Raw genomic sequence first — 16,181 nt, 5'->3', positions numbered from 1 at the left:
TAAATAACCTGAGAAAAATGTTGCCTAAAAGGAAACGCTTGTAGCCTTTTGATGGGTATTTTGATGACAGATGGTTTCATACTTTGGTTTACATTTGACCCTTGGAAAAATAAATTTAAGAATAGTTTTAAATATAGTTTTATCAAGATGTTAAAAAACAGGAAATCAAGAAAATGTAGGAGTTTTTGTTGGGAAAGAGAGAATCTGATTGAGGTTCAAATGAATTCCCGAGTTGGATATGAGGGACTTACACTATAGTTCTAGGAACTGACAACTGCGGAAGATTGGACTTTAAATTGGTTGACAAACATTTGGATGTGTAGAGCTCACAAACAACACCAAGCTGGACTGGAGGAGCACACACGTGATGATTTGGAATAAGGGAAGAAAGCAGTTTTATTTTGAGAACACCCATTTGACATGTTTGACTTCGGGGACACGCGTTTAAAACCCAGCTGTAATTTAGTGAATACGCCACACTAATTTAAATGCCATGTAACCCCCGATTAGGCAAAAATATAAACTCTTGTGGCACTCCAACGTGCCTCTAAATCTAAAAACACAGAAGGGGAATTTTTTTTTCTTCCAGCAAAGTACCAGAACCAATCCACAGCTGAATTATTATCACTGGTTTGCATGCAAATCTTAAATGTTTTCATCTTTTAAGTCATGGTGAATTTGGCTGACAGGTCACAGGTCTGGCCAGTTTGCTGTGTTACTGGTTGTGCTGGCAGGAATAGGAACACTGCTAACCTCAATTTGCATTATGGGATGACACGAAACAAGTGTAAGAAGAACTGCAGTGAATCTGCTGCAGGTTTTATGCACAAATACACAGTCGCTCATGTGCACAAACACAAACAGACATTTGCACACATTCCACAATGTCTTGCTCTTTCCATAAAGGAGATAATGGAGGCCTAAACAAATCATTCTAACTTTCAAATATTCAGATTTTGTAGTTCTGTGCAGTAACTTTACTACTGTTATTACTCGGCTTGTTATATTGCTATATATTGTTAAAATGTGCTTTGGTGTAGTCCGTTGTTCATCCACCAAATCGATCCGAATTAGCTGGCCTCCTCTTAAGGCCACCCCCCATAAGCCAACTGTCTTTAAAAGTAGAATTGGAGGGAGAGCCTTGTTTTCAGGCCCCTCTTCTATGGAACCAGCTTCTAGTTTGGATTCAGGAGACAGACACTATCTCTACTTTTAAGATTAGGCTGTGTGCCTGTTCGTCTGTGTCTATAGGTTGGGTCTTACACTCCACCTCTCTGGGAATCATCTCAGGCTCTCCGAGGTATGGAGGCCTATCTCCCTCACCACACTCCCTGCCAGTGGCTGATGCCCTTCAGACGTTGGTGTGTTGGTGGTTCTTGGTGTCTGGGGCTGGGCGCTCATGTATGTACCGACTCACTCCTGGTGGCGATTGGCGGGGCCTGGCGCCTGTCCCGGCTGGGCCCTTCCGGGGGGTGGGGTGCCCTCAGGCCTCTGGGCCTGAGGCTCGGTCCTCTCTGGCACAGCTGGCTGCCGGCAGAGCCCGCGGGCACGTCACTGCAACCCCCTCTGGCCTCTGCTCCGTGGCTGCTGGGTGACCTCTCGTTTGGGGCTCTCCTCAGCTCTTCCCAGGAGGGTGGCACGTTGCCCCCTGTGGTGGTCCTCCTTGGGTCCTCGTACTCTGGGGCCTCTGGATGTCTGGGGCCTGGATCTCCTCCATACCTGCTTCATGCCCTGGGGGACGGGGCTATGGCTCCCCACACTCCCTAGCAGATCGTTACATGGAGAAACCTTTTGAATACAAGCGTGCTGATCCACACAGGTGTTCACAGACACAAACTACACCTTTCTTGGCTGCTACCTCAAAGCACATTGTGCGCTGTCAATCTTGCGTGCTGCACAATAACATGTAATATTTAGCATCTACTGTTATCTACTGTTAGCTAGTTTATTGTGATGGTGTTGTTTTTATTATGTTGCTCTTTTTTGTTTGTTTTCTCTTCTATTTTTCTCCATACAGGTGATCCAGGTGTTTTGTTTGTTTTTCTTTTTTTTTCTCTTCCCCCTTTCTCACCATCTCTTCTCCCCTCTATTTTTCTTTCTCTCCCTCTCTTTCTTTCATTCTTCCTCCCTGTCCTATCCCCCAGTCATGTCTGTCCCGTCTGTAACAACCGAAAATCAAATAAATAAATACATAATTATAATAAAGGTCAATCAAATGGACCAATATGGCAAGGCCATGATGATCCACTTGGTAAAGTAAATCCGCTTGGCATCTTTCTTGGCCTTCAGACAACAATTCTGATGGCTAAAGATCCAAACGGGACAGGCAAAAAAATAAAAAATGTAAAAAAATTAAACTTTCCTTTTTGCTAAAGCATATAGTTAGGGCTGGACCAGGTGACCCTGAATCCTCCCTTAGTTATGCTGCAATAGACGTAGGCTGCCGGGGGATCCCATGATGCATTGAGTTTTTCCTTTCCAGTCACCTTTCTCACTCACTATGTATTAACAGACCTCTCTGCATTGAATCATATCTGTTATTAATCTCTGTCTCTCTTCCACAGCATGTCTTTATCCTGTCTTCCTTCTCTCACCCCAACCGGTCGATGGCCGCCAAGGTTATTATCGTTAACGAAAACTAACGAAATAACGAAAACTAGAAGTGAAAAAACATTTTCGTTAACGGAAATAAAAATAAAAACAAAAAAAGGAAAACTAACTAAAACTGTAATGAGTGTTCACAAAACTAACTAAAATTAACTGAATTTATAGCAAAAATGTGTTTAGTTTTCATTGATGTGTGCGTGTCATACAATAGTCAAGGGTGAAAATGAAGTTTAGTTTCCAGATTTTTTTCTTGCTGTGTCTCATTATGCCAGCAGGTGGCAGTACGTTAGTCGAGTCGTCTGTGTTGCTGCTCCGTCCACGCGCAGAATCATGTCAGGAAAAGTCGGGAGAAAGCGCCAGAGTCCAATTTGGGATTACTTTGAATATGACTGTGTTTTGGATAAAGCAAGTGTCTTGTAGTGGAAAGAGACAAATTATGAGGAAAAAAATCCCACAAACCTTAAAGTGCACTTGAAAAGCTCACACAAGAAGGCTAACCTAGCTTACCTTGAGAAGGTAAGGGAGCACACTCAACCCTCATCCCCAGAAACAGACGCTAACCCCAGGCAAGGCAGCGTGATGCATCCCGAGACAACAGGACGGGGATATCTACATAACTGTGTGAGTCAATTGCCTTCAAAAAGTTTATCAATTCACTTGAACCAAAATTATGAACACCCGGTGCTGCAAGAGTTAATAGTCTCATTGGGGCCAAGATATACATTTTATAGTTGCCTGGTATCAATGGTTGTTCATCTGCCTTTATTTATTTATTTATTTATTAAGAACCCATAGGTGGGAATGTGAGTTGTCTGTCTCTGCGTGTTAGCCCTGCGACAGACAGGCGACCTGTCCAGGGTGCAGGGTATGGTAGCTGGAATAGCAACATACCCAAGGATAAGCAGAAGAGCATGACTGATATGATGAAACTGGGATTTTGTTACACTTAATTATTACAAACACAACTAAAACTATAACTGAAACTAATCAAAACTAAACTGAAACTAAGGATGTTCAAAAAAATAAAAACTAAACTAGCAAACAACTGGTAAAAACTAATTAAAACTGATATAAAATTGAAAATTTGAAGTCAAAACTAAATAAAAATAAAAACTAATGAAAATTGCAAAACTATTAAAACCCTGATGGCCGCCCCTCCCTGAGACTGGTTCTGCTGGAGGTTTTTTCCCATTAAAAGGGAGTTTTTCCTTCCCACTGTCGCCAAAGTGCTTGCTCATAGGGAGTCATACTGTATGATTGTTGGGTTTTTCTCTGTATCTATTATTGTAGGATCTACTGTACAATACTGTTGTTGTGATTTGGCACTATATAAATAAAATTAAATTGAACTGAAAAATTGATTGGCTGCTCCTTGGAAACAGAAGTTTTGAATAGTAGGTGGTTGATCGTGGCTGTGCTTACAGACAACAAAAAGACCCCAAACATTCATGTTAAAAACAAGTAATCACCACTGTAACAATATTTAAAATTTTCCAATCTAATTTTACTTATTTATGAAGCACATTTAAAACAACAAAGCTAACCACAGAACTGTATAGATAAAAGGAGGGTTATATAATAAAATATCAGATGCACTATGCACACATGGACACACACATATCAATAAATATATCAAACGGATTAAAAAAAACCCCAACCATTTAAGTAAGTGTCAACTCTTACTTTGGGTTGAAAGCCAAGAATAAAAATTAGTTTTAAGGTGTATTTTTAATAATGTGCAAGGTGGCCACTCATGCCAACTGTCACGGTCCTAACCCAGCATTTTGAGTTTTGTGATGTTTTGAGTTTTCTGTGAGATAATGATTTTTTCCCTTTGGATTTTGAGATGTAGCTCAGCATCCAGTCCTATCGGTATAATGTTGGCTTGTGCTTCAGTCTGTGTTCCTCATTAGGTTATGTAATCTTTAGTTATCATCTTTTGTGATCCTCTTCTGTTTCTCCAGTCAGTCATGTTTCCATGTTTATGTATCTCCTGTAACTGTGTCAAGTTCACGTCTTAGTCCTGGTCTTTGTTTGTTATTTTCTGTTTTATTTCCTCATCCTGTGTGTTGTGTTTACCTCTGCTCTTTTTAGTCAGATTCCAGTCAGCTGTGTTCCCTGGTGTTTTCCATCTCCTGTAATTAACTACTGTGTGGTGTGTATATATTGTCTCAGGCTTTCCTTGCCCTTTGACGTGTATTCCCTCTCTAGACTGTCTGCTTTTTGTTTCGTGTGTTCCTAGTTAGATTCCTTAAGTTTATTCATTCATTCCTGGACTTTGTCATATTCCCTTTGTAAGCTTCAGCAATAAAGTGTTTTTTGAGTTTTACTTGGTGCTTTTGGAGTCCTTTGTTTAGGTCTTAACCTGCCTCCCCCACAGTCACCTTGTCACTAACATCAGAGGCAAACTCACTATACAGCTTCTGTGGCTGAAAAGCTGATCTCCTCATGTTCTTAAGTCCAGTCTTTAGGACATGGAGGAGTAACTGGCCAGCAGACCTCAGTGATCTCAAAGAGGCATACTATGTTAAGAGATCAGTAAGACATTTTGGTGCCAACCCACTAAAGAATTTAAAAACATAACATGAAATCTTAAAAATCAAAAATGGAAAGTTAAGCAAGACATTTTACATTTGGATAATCTGCTCTCATGTAACTAATTTACTAATCTATACACATATACAGAGAGTAAATCAGACTGCAAGGAGGATGATTAATGTGCTATCATAGTGTCCATCACCAGTGGCAATAATTAACAAGCTCATAAAGTTGTAACTTTATAAAACATGTGCCCCCCAAGCAATATGCATTTCCTTACCCACAGATTAGAGGTTTTAACTTGAGTAATGACCACACCCATTTTTACAGACCATAAACACCATTAAACATTTACACTGACACATACTTCATCTCCACATGCACATCCAACATTCAAGGCTAGAGTCATCAGCCACATATTTTACTTTCCATCTGTAAGGACACTTAACATTAACCCTGGTGTGTGTGTGTGTGTGTGTGTGTGTGTGTGTGTGTGTGTGTGTGTGTGTGTGAGTTAGTGTGTATGGAAGGCCAGACAAGGGCTCATTTTCTGTCTGTGTTTTTATTCATGGGGGGTGAGCTGGGAATCCAGACCTCTATCTGTCACACCCATCAACAACCGTGAACACGTCTACAACAGAAATCCTTGGGTCAGAAACTCTGGCCACAGCCCCAGAGAATCCTGTTCAGGATGAGGAAACCTGCCTGCTGAGAGTGATGTGTGCATGTGTGTGCAGCTTCTGGATGTGAGTAGCAGCCACCCTGTGTGACAGTAAGTTGATAGCTCTGTTCATCGTGCTTCTGTAGTCTGACAGACAGATTGACACAGCAGGACTGTGTATTTCAGCCATGTTAGTACAAGTTTCCTCTGGTTTCTTAACACTGGTTCTCACTGAGCCACTACAAGTTTCATTACCTGCGTGGCATCACTCTGTCGCTGACAACACAACTTACTTGGGAAGGAAGCTGCAATGGATGCGTATGCTTGCGTAGATTTATTCATCTGTCTGCATGTAAATTCGGTGGAAGTGTCATATGGTAAATGGTAAATGGCCTGCATTTGTATGGCGCTTTTCTAGTCCTTAAGGACCCCAAAGCGCTTTACACTACATTCAGTCATTCACCCATTCACACACACACATTCACACACTGGTGATGGCAAGCTACATTGTAGCCACAGCTGCCCTGGGGCGCACTGACAGAGGCGAGGCTGCCGGACACTGGCGCCACCGGGCCCTCTGACCACCACCATGGGGTTAGTATCTTGCCCAAGGATATTTGGCATGCAGCCAGAAGGCAGCCTGGGATCGAACCACCGACCTTCTGATTAGTGGCTGACCTGCTCTGCCACCTGAGCTACAGCCAGGTGGCAGATTCACATGTTGTGTGAATCATATACAAGACCTGAAACCACCTTGAAACTATTCAAAATTAAATTCCTAAATATAGACACCTACATACTCAAAAGTTGCTGATGAGCAAACTGTAATTCTACTCATTTTCTGCTTATACTTTCAATCACTTTCCAAAGTTCATGGCCATATGAAGACTAACCAGTAAATCATCAACTTTGTTGTTTCAGCTACAGTCAAAGCTGCACTACCCTTAACCTGCCCCTGATTTCTCTCTTTGCCACAACAGATAGTTACAATGATTTAGAGGTGCTAGGTCCTATCCCCACCACTTTTCATTTTACTGCAACCCACCCCAGCATAAGCTGGAGGTCACCACTCAAATGAAGTGGATCACATCATCCACAAAAAGAAAAGACAGAATATTGAGTCTGCCAAACCTTCCACCCTTTGGCTATACCTAGAAATTCAGGTGACAAAGAGCAGCCCTGAGAGAATTCAGAAAATACAGACTTATTGTTGGTAATGACAGCCATGCTCTCACTATGGTTTTACAAGGTATGAATAACCTGTAAGAAGTCCAACACCTTAAAAGTCTGGAAGCACCGACCACAGAACACCCTGAGAGACATGGCGTTTGACCAGGGTGTCTCTCAGACCCCGAAGAGGTCTCTCAGAATCAACAATCAACAAGTCTACTGCTTGGGCAAACTCTGACTGCCTCAAGAACCCCGAAGAGGTTGATGCTTGTCTGATCTGTGTGGTGGCCCAGTGTTATACAAACAGGATGGGAATCAGCAGAACTGAGGAGATCTCAGTATAATATATTATACAAAAGAGTACAGTACCTCAGCATACAATATCAGAAGATATTCTTGTCGGTGATTAACTACGCCCCCATGTGAGTTAAGCAGCACTTTAGCCTGACTGCAGCATGTGGGCAGAACATCCCTTCCCTCTCCTTAGCAACTTGCCTGAATCGCTTTGAGGATGACCAAAAGTCTGTTTCAGCTACTGCCAAAGCTGCACTACCTTTAACCTGCCCCTACCTGTTGGCCACCACAAATTCCCACAACCTAACTAAGCACAGGAGGATTATTTCCTCAGCCTCTTCATGGCTGACTTGACATCTGGTGTCCAACATCTATTTCAGGGGTTACCAACAAACAGCACCTTGCAGCGACCTCGGCGATGAAGGTATGGAGCATGGCCAACTCGGTGTGTGAATACAAGAACACTATGTGCCAAAAAACTAAAGACTCACATAGTCGTGTGGATTACAAGCTTTTCTGTTCCAAATCATCACATAAAAGAGCTTCAAAACATCTCTGAATTGAACATTACTTGTTTTCCTGTCAACACATCTTGCTGATGAGCCAAGCAATGAAATGTTGACTAAAATATTGAGCTGCTCAGCTGCAAAGTACAAAGAAACGCATTTGCTGTCTTTGATGTGTGCATTGTTTTGTTTATTTTTGAATTGCTGATTTATTAGACACATTTTCACAGTTCTTTGGATGATGTGAACACAGGGAAATGCTAATTGTGTTTACTTACTAGGATGTCTTGTTTGAAACAGGGTACCTTTCATTGGGAATTTTACATGACTGATAACCTCGAAGGCTGATTCATCCGCTTGTCTCATCTGTAGGGGTTTTCACAAATGCAATGCAGACATTATTAGGAATACAAATGTCTAAATCAGCAGGATGACAAAAATTATAATGAACTCTATCTTGCAGCTCCCTTGTGTAATGACCGACTGGATTCAAACTCAGCACAAATTCACACAGTGAGTGGAAGTAAAGTGTCCTATAGTGGGAATCCATCTAAGATGGAAAATCCCTTGTTGTGCTCTACATGTGAGAAAGAGCAACATGATTTGGATTTTGTCCAGACCTCGTGTGTGAATGCAGATTTTCTTTCCACTCGTTTTTGTTTCTTTCTAACTGTTACAAAGAGTCAATAATGTGCAACAGCCTTTATCTGGATTCAAGGCATAATCGACAAACCTTTTCAAGCTAATACAGAAAGTACGTTCAAAGGGGTGAAAGTAAATAGGTAATGCAAACTGCCAGATGCACAAGCAATACTGACATGCCAGAATGACCTTTATCGATAACCAATAGAACACGCTAATGATTGTGGGAGTTAAGGGCTGATGTTTGATGGCAGTATACACATCCAGGATTTCTGAAGATCTGAGTAAAAAAGGTCAAGGCCCTATCATGGTTGCTAATTTCTGCTGCTAATAACATAAATCTATAATGGTGTGGCTAAAGAAGATCAATGACCACAGACTGACACTGTACCTAATGAATCCTACTGACTCGAGGAGAGAAATGAGGTAAGAGACCGAACTCACAGTTAGGGCTGAGTTCAAGTCCAATCTCCTCTTCTAATAAAGAAAGATATGTAAAAATGCATGTGTGTGTTCACACAATCTGTATATAGCTTCCTAGTTGGTTGTATGTGCCTACATGTTGTCATTTGTGCATATGTGCATATGTGCATGTGTGTGTGTGTGTGTGTGTGTGTGTGTGTGTGTGTGTGTGTGTGTGTCCTTGCTCTGGATCATGTCTGTGATTCCAGGTGGGCTTTAGGGGTGGAGCAGCAGAGCAACAACAAAAAAAGATGCAGCACCAGGAAAGAGAAGAAGGTAGACACTCTCTCTTTCATCTCTCTTTCATCCCACCTTTTCAAGGAAAGGAAAGAGAGTTTATTCCACTGTTCTCTCACCCTCTCTCTCCTCCTCTGTCCTGCTCTCAGATGCCTTTTGATGCCTTTCAAGTCAACCAAATGTGCTTTCCGGCTGCCATGCACTCTAACAGAAAGGCCTGTGTGTAGTGTGGGCTTTGGCACAGTGCCTAATTACTTTTAAGTCATAGACAGGTAGGCGGAAGACGGAGGTAGTTGTGTGTGTCTTTGTCTGCATCATGTGGGCTTTAAGCTGAGTTGTTCTCTACCACCCTGCTTTTTAGTTTTATGGGATTTACGAGCTAGCCTTTCTACCCAAAGGCAGTTTTGGCATTTTGCCACCATAAGACAAAAATACTGCTGTACGTGTTGGGCCAGACATAAACCACTGACAGAAGATCACCAATATACTGGCATGATATGTAATAAGCAGATTGTGTCTGATACCACAGATACAGTATTTACTCCAGGTCAGCCACCAAGTGATGTAAAATTTAGAATAGAATAGAAGAGAATACAATACAATATTGTGTTCTTGAATAGTTGGTGCTCCACACCAACTGTGTCAGAATAAAATATAGATAGTAGACAGCAGAAATAAATAGGTAGTGCAAAGAAAAGACTTGGTCTGACTAGAGTATGTGTGAGTGACCTGAGTGATGAGGGTAACTCAGACCATAGCTCAGATTGGTGAGGTTGGTGGGCATGGGTGGGGTGTGGGGTGATAGTGGTTATTGACGGTCAGAAAGGCCCAGGGAAAGAAGCTGTTTGACAGGTGGAGGTGTGGAACTTGACTAGCCTGAGGCACCGACCGGGTCAAACAGATTGTGGGCGGGGGTGCAGGGGGGTCACCTGCGATGGCCCTGGTTTTCCTGAGACGGGAGGATCTGGCGATAGTCTCCAGGGGTGGCAGAGGGCAGTGAATGACCTTTTTTGGCGGTGTTAATTACCCTCTGCGCCGCCTTCGTGTTTCAGTTATGGCTCATGTGTATCAAACAACCAGGAATCCACGAAGTGCAACTGCTGCTGGGCCTTCTTTACCAGAGCATTGCTGTTGTGGGTCCAGGTAAGATCTGCCCAGAAACGAAGGTTGACAGATTCTACCCATTCTCCATTTATAATGAGAAGGGAGTGGACCTGTCTGAGCCTCCTGAAGTCTATTATGAGTTCTTTTGTTTTACGGACGCTCAGCTTCAGGTTATTTTCTAAGCACTAGTGGCTATGACAAATAAACTGAATTATCTGCTTTTGCACAAGGCAGTACTGAAAGATTAATGGTCATTGGTAAAGTTCATATTTGGGTAAAAAAAAAAAAAGAGAAAGAAACCTTATGTTTATTTGTGCCATGTGTTTGTTTTCAGCATCATCTTATTTATACGAGCTGACAGAAACAAAGGTCACTGACTCAACACAAAACAAGGATGTGAAGAATAAATACTCAAAACCTCATGTAGGCTTGTGCATGAAGCATAAAAAAATAATCTTGTAACGACTTAAGCATGATGCTAACAAAATTAGTTTTTGTGGTGGCACAGTGAATTGTTATAGTGAATTGCAGGCAGTGTTTTCCCGAGTTAAGCCTTTAAACATGGAAACATCCTCTATGCTGAAATGTCCTTGAGCAACACCAACAGACTGCAGAGACTTTCACTCCAAAGTTTAATAAACAATCACATTATTATGTGAAAGGGCTTTACAAGCCACTGCTGTTTCTTATTTTCTCCCTCTGTCTTTCTGTCTGATCAGGAGGAGGAGTGGCAGCTACAGGACAAGTCTGGACATTATGGAACCCCCCCACTCCCTCCTTTCCCCTTCCTCTCTTCCCTAAATCATTTCCCTCATTCCCTTCGTCCCTCCTTCCTCTTCTCAATTTAAGCGCAAACCACAGACTTGCTGTGGAGGTTTCCATGACAAACATTACTAATTGGGGATCATTTTCATTTTGCTTTTTTCAATCATGTCTGGCAAAAGTGACGTGTGTGTGTCTGTGTGTGTGTGTGAGAGAGAGAGAGAGAGGGAGAGGGAGAAAGAGAGAAAGCCACAGAAGGGAAGCACTGTTAAGTCTCTGTTTTGATATAAAACCTCTGGCTCATCAGACAGACAATATGAGCTCAGTGCAGCTAATAAATGCAATATTACAAGTGCTATACTGCTTTCAGAAAATGAGCAGTTGTTCCGGAGCAGCAGGTTGGCGGCAGCAGGGTGCATCGCCACTGCAAGTGACCTCTGATCCTGCTGGGCTCCAGTCCACACACAGCTGGTAACTGTGGGTTGTTGCTTACAGTCATAAAATCTCACATCAGTATTTCCTGATTCATTTACTCACAGTTTCCCACTGGCTCATTGAAATGCAATATAGTAATTCAATATACTGATACTTACAGATATCACATTTGTGAAATAGTGAGCACTTTTATCAGACAGGCTCACAAAAGCAAGAAAAAAAACCTTTGTTGCTCCAGGTTGAGGACAGGAGAGAACACAGACATTTTCTAGTCTAATTTAGTGCCTATATGCTTTTAGCTGGCACATTTCAAAGACAGCAAAGCTGGTTTGGTTTAAACATGTAACCACAATTAATGAAAAAAGCAGATCCCAAGTATTTCTTTAAAATACAATGAGATTTTATGTCACATGCATATTTTGGTGAGGTTTGAGGGGTTACATAAATAAAGTAATTAAAGAAACCTTCGTTGAGGAAAGAGTGCATTCATGATGGGAAAGAAATATTTAGAGGAAATATAAATGATCTGCTTAAGTCATTTAGTCATTCCTAGGCTGCAGTTTACCAAAGTGTTTTTTTTCTTTAAGTCATATCATTTCAAAATTAATGCAACTGTTGGATTTTTTTTTTTGTCGTTGTAATTTTTGCAATTAGTAAGGTGAAATTCTTAAAGTCTCTAAACAAAAATACATGTTTATTTGTAATATTTATATATTTCTTGATTGTAATTCCTTTATGGTAGACTTGAATTTTCAAGACTTAAAAAGTACCGAAACACATTTAAGAACAAAGGCATATCATACCCTCAACATCTACCCCCTTGTGTGCCTGAAAGCCATATATCTAAGCTCAGAGAGCACAGACTTCTGACAAACATGCTGGCTGTGCGTGTGCGTGTGTGTGTCAGCGTGCGTGAGTGTGTATAGCTGTACTGTATGTATATGTGTGGGTATCTAATGATCCCTGTGTCGCCTTCTCGGTGTCTCCCACACCTCCCCTTCTCATTAGCGGTGACGCCTGAGTGGATTAACCGCACGCGTGCACACGTACGTGCACGGTTACACACACGTCCACCCCAACCGCTAACGAAAGTAGAGCTCATCAAAGAGAATCTATCCACCCTGGTTTAGAAAAGACAAACTGTCATAAAACTCGGATTTGTACTCAATGCAAACCAGAAGCCCCTTTCTGGCAGGAGGCTGCGTATGTGGGTCCATGTGTGTGTGTATATGTATGTGTGACAAAGGCAGGAGCTCGGAAACAATATGTATTTATTGTTTTTGTGTTAAGGCCAGTGTCTTTCTGTGTGGGTTCAAATGATGTGTTATATCATCGCAGATTAAACTAATTTGGTAAGTAACTGAGAGAGGGAAAAAAAGCAGAGAGGAAAGGAAAGAAGAAAAAAACTTGAATGAAAAGAAATAAAAGGATGATGAATCGCAGGAAGAGAATGAAAGGAGAACTCACTTGATTAGAACAATAAATATAGTCACAATACACAGCTCTACTCAAGACCACATATCTTCTCTTCTAATCAGATATTTCCTGTGCAGGCTCATAGATAGAAGAACAGACTCGGAGCAGAGCCAGAAGGATGGAAAGAAAGTGAGAACTTAATACAACCAACACCCAGCACAAAATGAGAGTGAAGTCCTGGTGACTGTAAACCAGATGGACATGATCTAACATCTCCTGTCATAATGTGGGGGGGGGGGGGTTTCAATCATTCTGATTGAAAGAGACACTCCAGACTTTTGTTTTATAACCAGGATCAAAACCTTACCTGCCAGTCTGGTGGAGCTGTTCTCTAGTACATTTTCAGTTTAAACCTGTCTGATTCAAAAAAATATAAATCCACTGCCTGCTGTAAGCAATTCAGCAATGGAAGAAGGCCAGCCAGGATTTAGCTGTTAGCATTAATCTAAAACTTTGCCCATACTGTAAGTCACACCAACAAAACTGCGCGAGACAGGTTTAAACAGAAACAATCAACAAACCTAAGGAAGCACAGTTATTTGTGTTGTAGCCGAAGAACCAAATTTGCTGTTTGATTTGATCTTTTGGCACAGATCAGAATCAAAACCATGCAGATTCTCCAGACCACGAGCCAACAGCAGTCAAAGCGTTACATACAAATAACAGATGAGAAAGCGCATGATGCTGTGAGGAAAACAGAGGTGGATTACAACAGTGTGACAGACAGAGAACAGATATCACTGTCAGGCCTCCGGTTAGGATTCAGTAAAAAACTGGGAGCAATGCAGCGGATGTACTGCTGGGGTGATATGGGCTGCTTGGAAGTGTGACAAGAAGAAGCAGAGCGACGGATGAGCCTAAGAGCTGGAGAATATCCAGCTCCAAATAAAGAGACAAAAGAAGGAAATAGAGTTTGTGATCCTACCTTTCTTGGTTTTCTTAGATGGCTGTTTCTTCTTAATGAACTTGGTCGCCTCCTGTGGAACTTCAATCTCTTCCCCATCACCAGCCAGCTCTGCTATGGGCTCAACACCTCCTGAGTGAAAGATATGAAGGAAAATCATTACAAAAATAAGTTCAACAAGTCTTTTTTTCCTTCTTTTTTTCTTAAAAACACATTGTTATGACACACACGTGTGATGCAGTGTCTGTGAAGATAAAGTTTGCTTTCAGTTTTGATCCTCTGAGCTGCAAAGCCATTGGGTTGCCAGAACAACATAAATCTTTGTATCCAAGGAGCAGCACAGTTGCGGTCCTGATTAGATTGTCAATGTATGGAATAACTAGGAATTCCTATAGTCTTATTTCATTACATTCATTACTTAGTAACTAATGTGTTCTAAATACAAAGCAGCTAATCCTTCCCTACACATTAAAAGCATAAGTATGTCTGCATGTTTTCCCCAAACTCCTAACCCTAGACAACATGTTCAAACTTGATGAAATCTAGCCCATATACTGCCTAGGGTACACAGATCTGTAATATCTATATTGCAATCGATTAAAATATTTACTTCAAATACATTGCAGTTATTCTGTGTATTTGTATCCACAAACTGCATGATCGAAGGAATGTACTGTCATTTTTATGCACGTAAATCCAACCTAATGTTTGAATGTTCGTGTACATGTGATACATATAAAAATTCGCATGTTTTGTCCAATGAACGATCATCAACATAAAACTCTGCAAGTGGTTGCTGCAAACGATGGGTGTGGCTGTTTTTTCAGTCATTTCCATCTTAATTTATCCATCCATCCAGCCTTTTCCGCTTATCAAATTCAGGGTCGCATGGGGGCTGGAGCCCATCTCAACTGTCTTAGGGCAAGAGACGGGGTACACCCTGGACAGGTCGCCAATCTGTTTTAGAGACAGACAACCATTTGCACTCACATTCACACCTATGGGCAATTTAGAATCACCAGTTAACCTAACCCCACCAATTTAATGTCTTTGGCCTATAGAAGCCATTTATATGTTACCCAATTAAAGCCCCTATGATTGGTAATAATCCAAGTGTTATAGTGTCTGACCTGCAACAAAATGTTGTACCAAATCACATTTCATAGCAATTGGGTAATAATTAAGCTATTTAGTCTTATGTTTTCTATTTAAATCAACATTTACAAATAACAGAAAAGACATGTATAACAATCAGCGCAAGTAGCTGACGAGACAGGACTCATACCATATTTAAGATGTCACCGTTAGCATTCTTTTCCTATAAGTTGAACATTGTTTTTGCATTTTCATTTCTAATGGTTTATAATGATTCCGAATTGTTAATAACGTTATGTAGGCCTGCTGCTATCTAGCAGGCAAAAGGTGGACGTGAATGCAGGACACGAGAGACAGCTTTAATGCTGAAATTGAACAAAATACAGAACAAACTCTGAGTAGAAACAAGGCATCCAAAAACCAGAGGAACACAGCGCTTAAATACACAAAACCATGGGGAATGAGGGAGGAGGTGACAAAGAACTGAGACAAACTGAGAGAATAAATACAAGGTGATGAGGGGAAACAGGAGACACCTGGGAGGACAGCTGAAACTAATTGAGAAAACACGCGAAGGCATGTAAAACTAAATACAAAGCATAAGAGACAAAAGACTAACAAAATAAAACGGAAAGTAATTAAACACGAGAACAAATATGCATACTTGACAGAGAAAACACAGGAGGGCAGGAAAACGAAATGTAAGTGCAAATTATAAAAGGAGACTGAACCAGGACTGAGAATAAAATCATGAAGAGAAAGGAGCCAGAATACAAAACTGAAAGTGCCCAGAACTACCAACAAACTAAAAGCAGAAAGACAAAGAAATGCAAATCTAAACCAAATGTGAACTACGAAACAAGAGTTATTTAACAATACGTTTTCTTGAAAATTTGCATTTGTAAATGTACCAAGTCTGTTGCAAGACATCAAAATATTCATGTTTTAATTTTGCATTCTCGTCAACCATGAAGAAAATAAAGCTGAATAAATAAAATGAAAACTTTTTTGCTACAAACATGTAATAGGTATTTGTTTTCCTAATGCAAGTAAAATGTGGCTCAGAGTTCAACTCTGAACAGTTTTTGATATTTCTTCATCTGTCCAATTGTGTAAGAATTTTTTTTCAAAATTAACTTTCACTTTTTGACTCTTGCATCGAGATTGAATTCTCCTGTTTGTATACATTTGCACCAACATATGTAATATAAACAAAATCTTTCAAGATGTTTCAGAGAAAGGTAAATGTAGCAATGAAACAACAGCATCAAACATCAGGTTTTAAAGT

The 16,181-nt window shown here is 40.9% G+C and overlaps 1 protein-coding gene across 3 annotated transcripts in view; it reads right to left on the bottom strand.

Moving 5' to 3' along the window:
- Positions 1-16,181, bottom strand: part of bbs9 (Bardet-Biedl syndrome 9) — a 174,094-nt gene that overhangs the window by 49,839 nt on the left and 108,074 nt on the right. For all 3 annotated transcript variants that reach the window (XM_005929500.3, XM_005929499.3, XM_042223965.1), the window contains one exon: positions 13,820-13,930. In XM_005929500.3, coding sequence (XP_005929562.1) covers positions 13,820-13,930 — 111 coding nt within the window. The remainder of the gene's footprint in view (positions 1-13,819; positions 13,931-16,181) is intronic.

This window comes from Haplochromis burtoni, unplaced genomic scaffold (assembly GCF_018398535.1).
Source record: "Haplochromis burtoni strain Fernald_Lab_line unplaced genomic scaffold, NCSU_Asbu1 Contig_124, whole genome shotgun sequence".
In the NCBI taxonomy this organism is placed as follows: domain Eukaryota; kingdom Metazoa; phylum Chordata; class Actinopteri; order Cichliformes; family Cichlidae; genus Haplochromis; species Haplochromis burtoni.
This window is presented reverse-complemented; position numbering and strand designations above follow the sequence as displayed.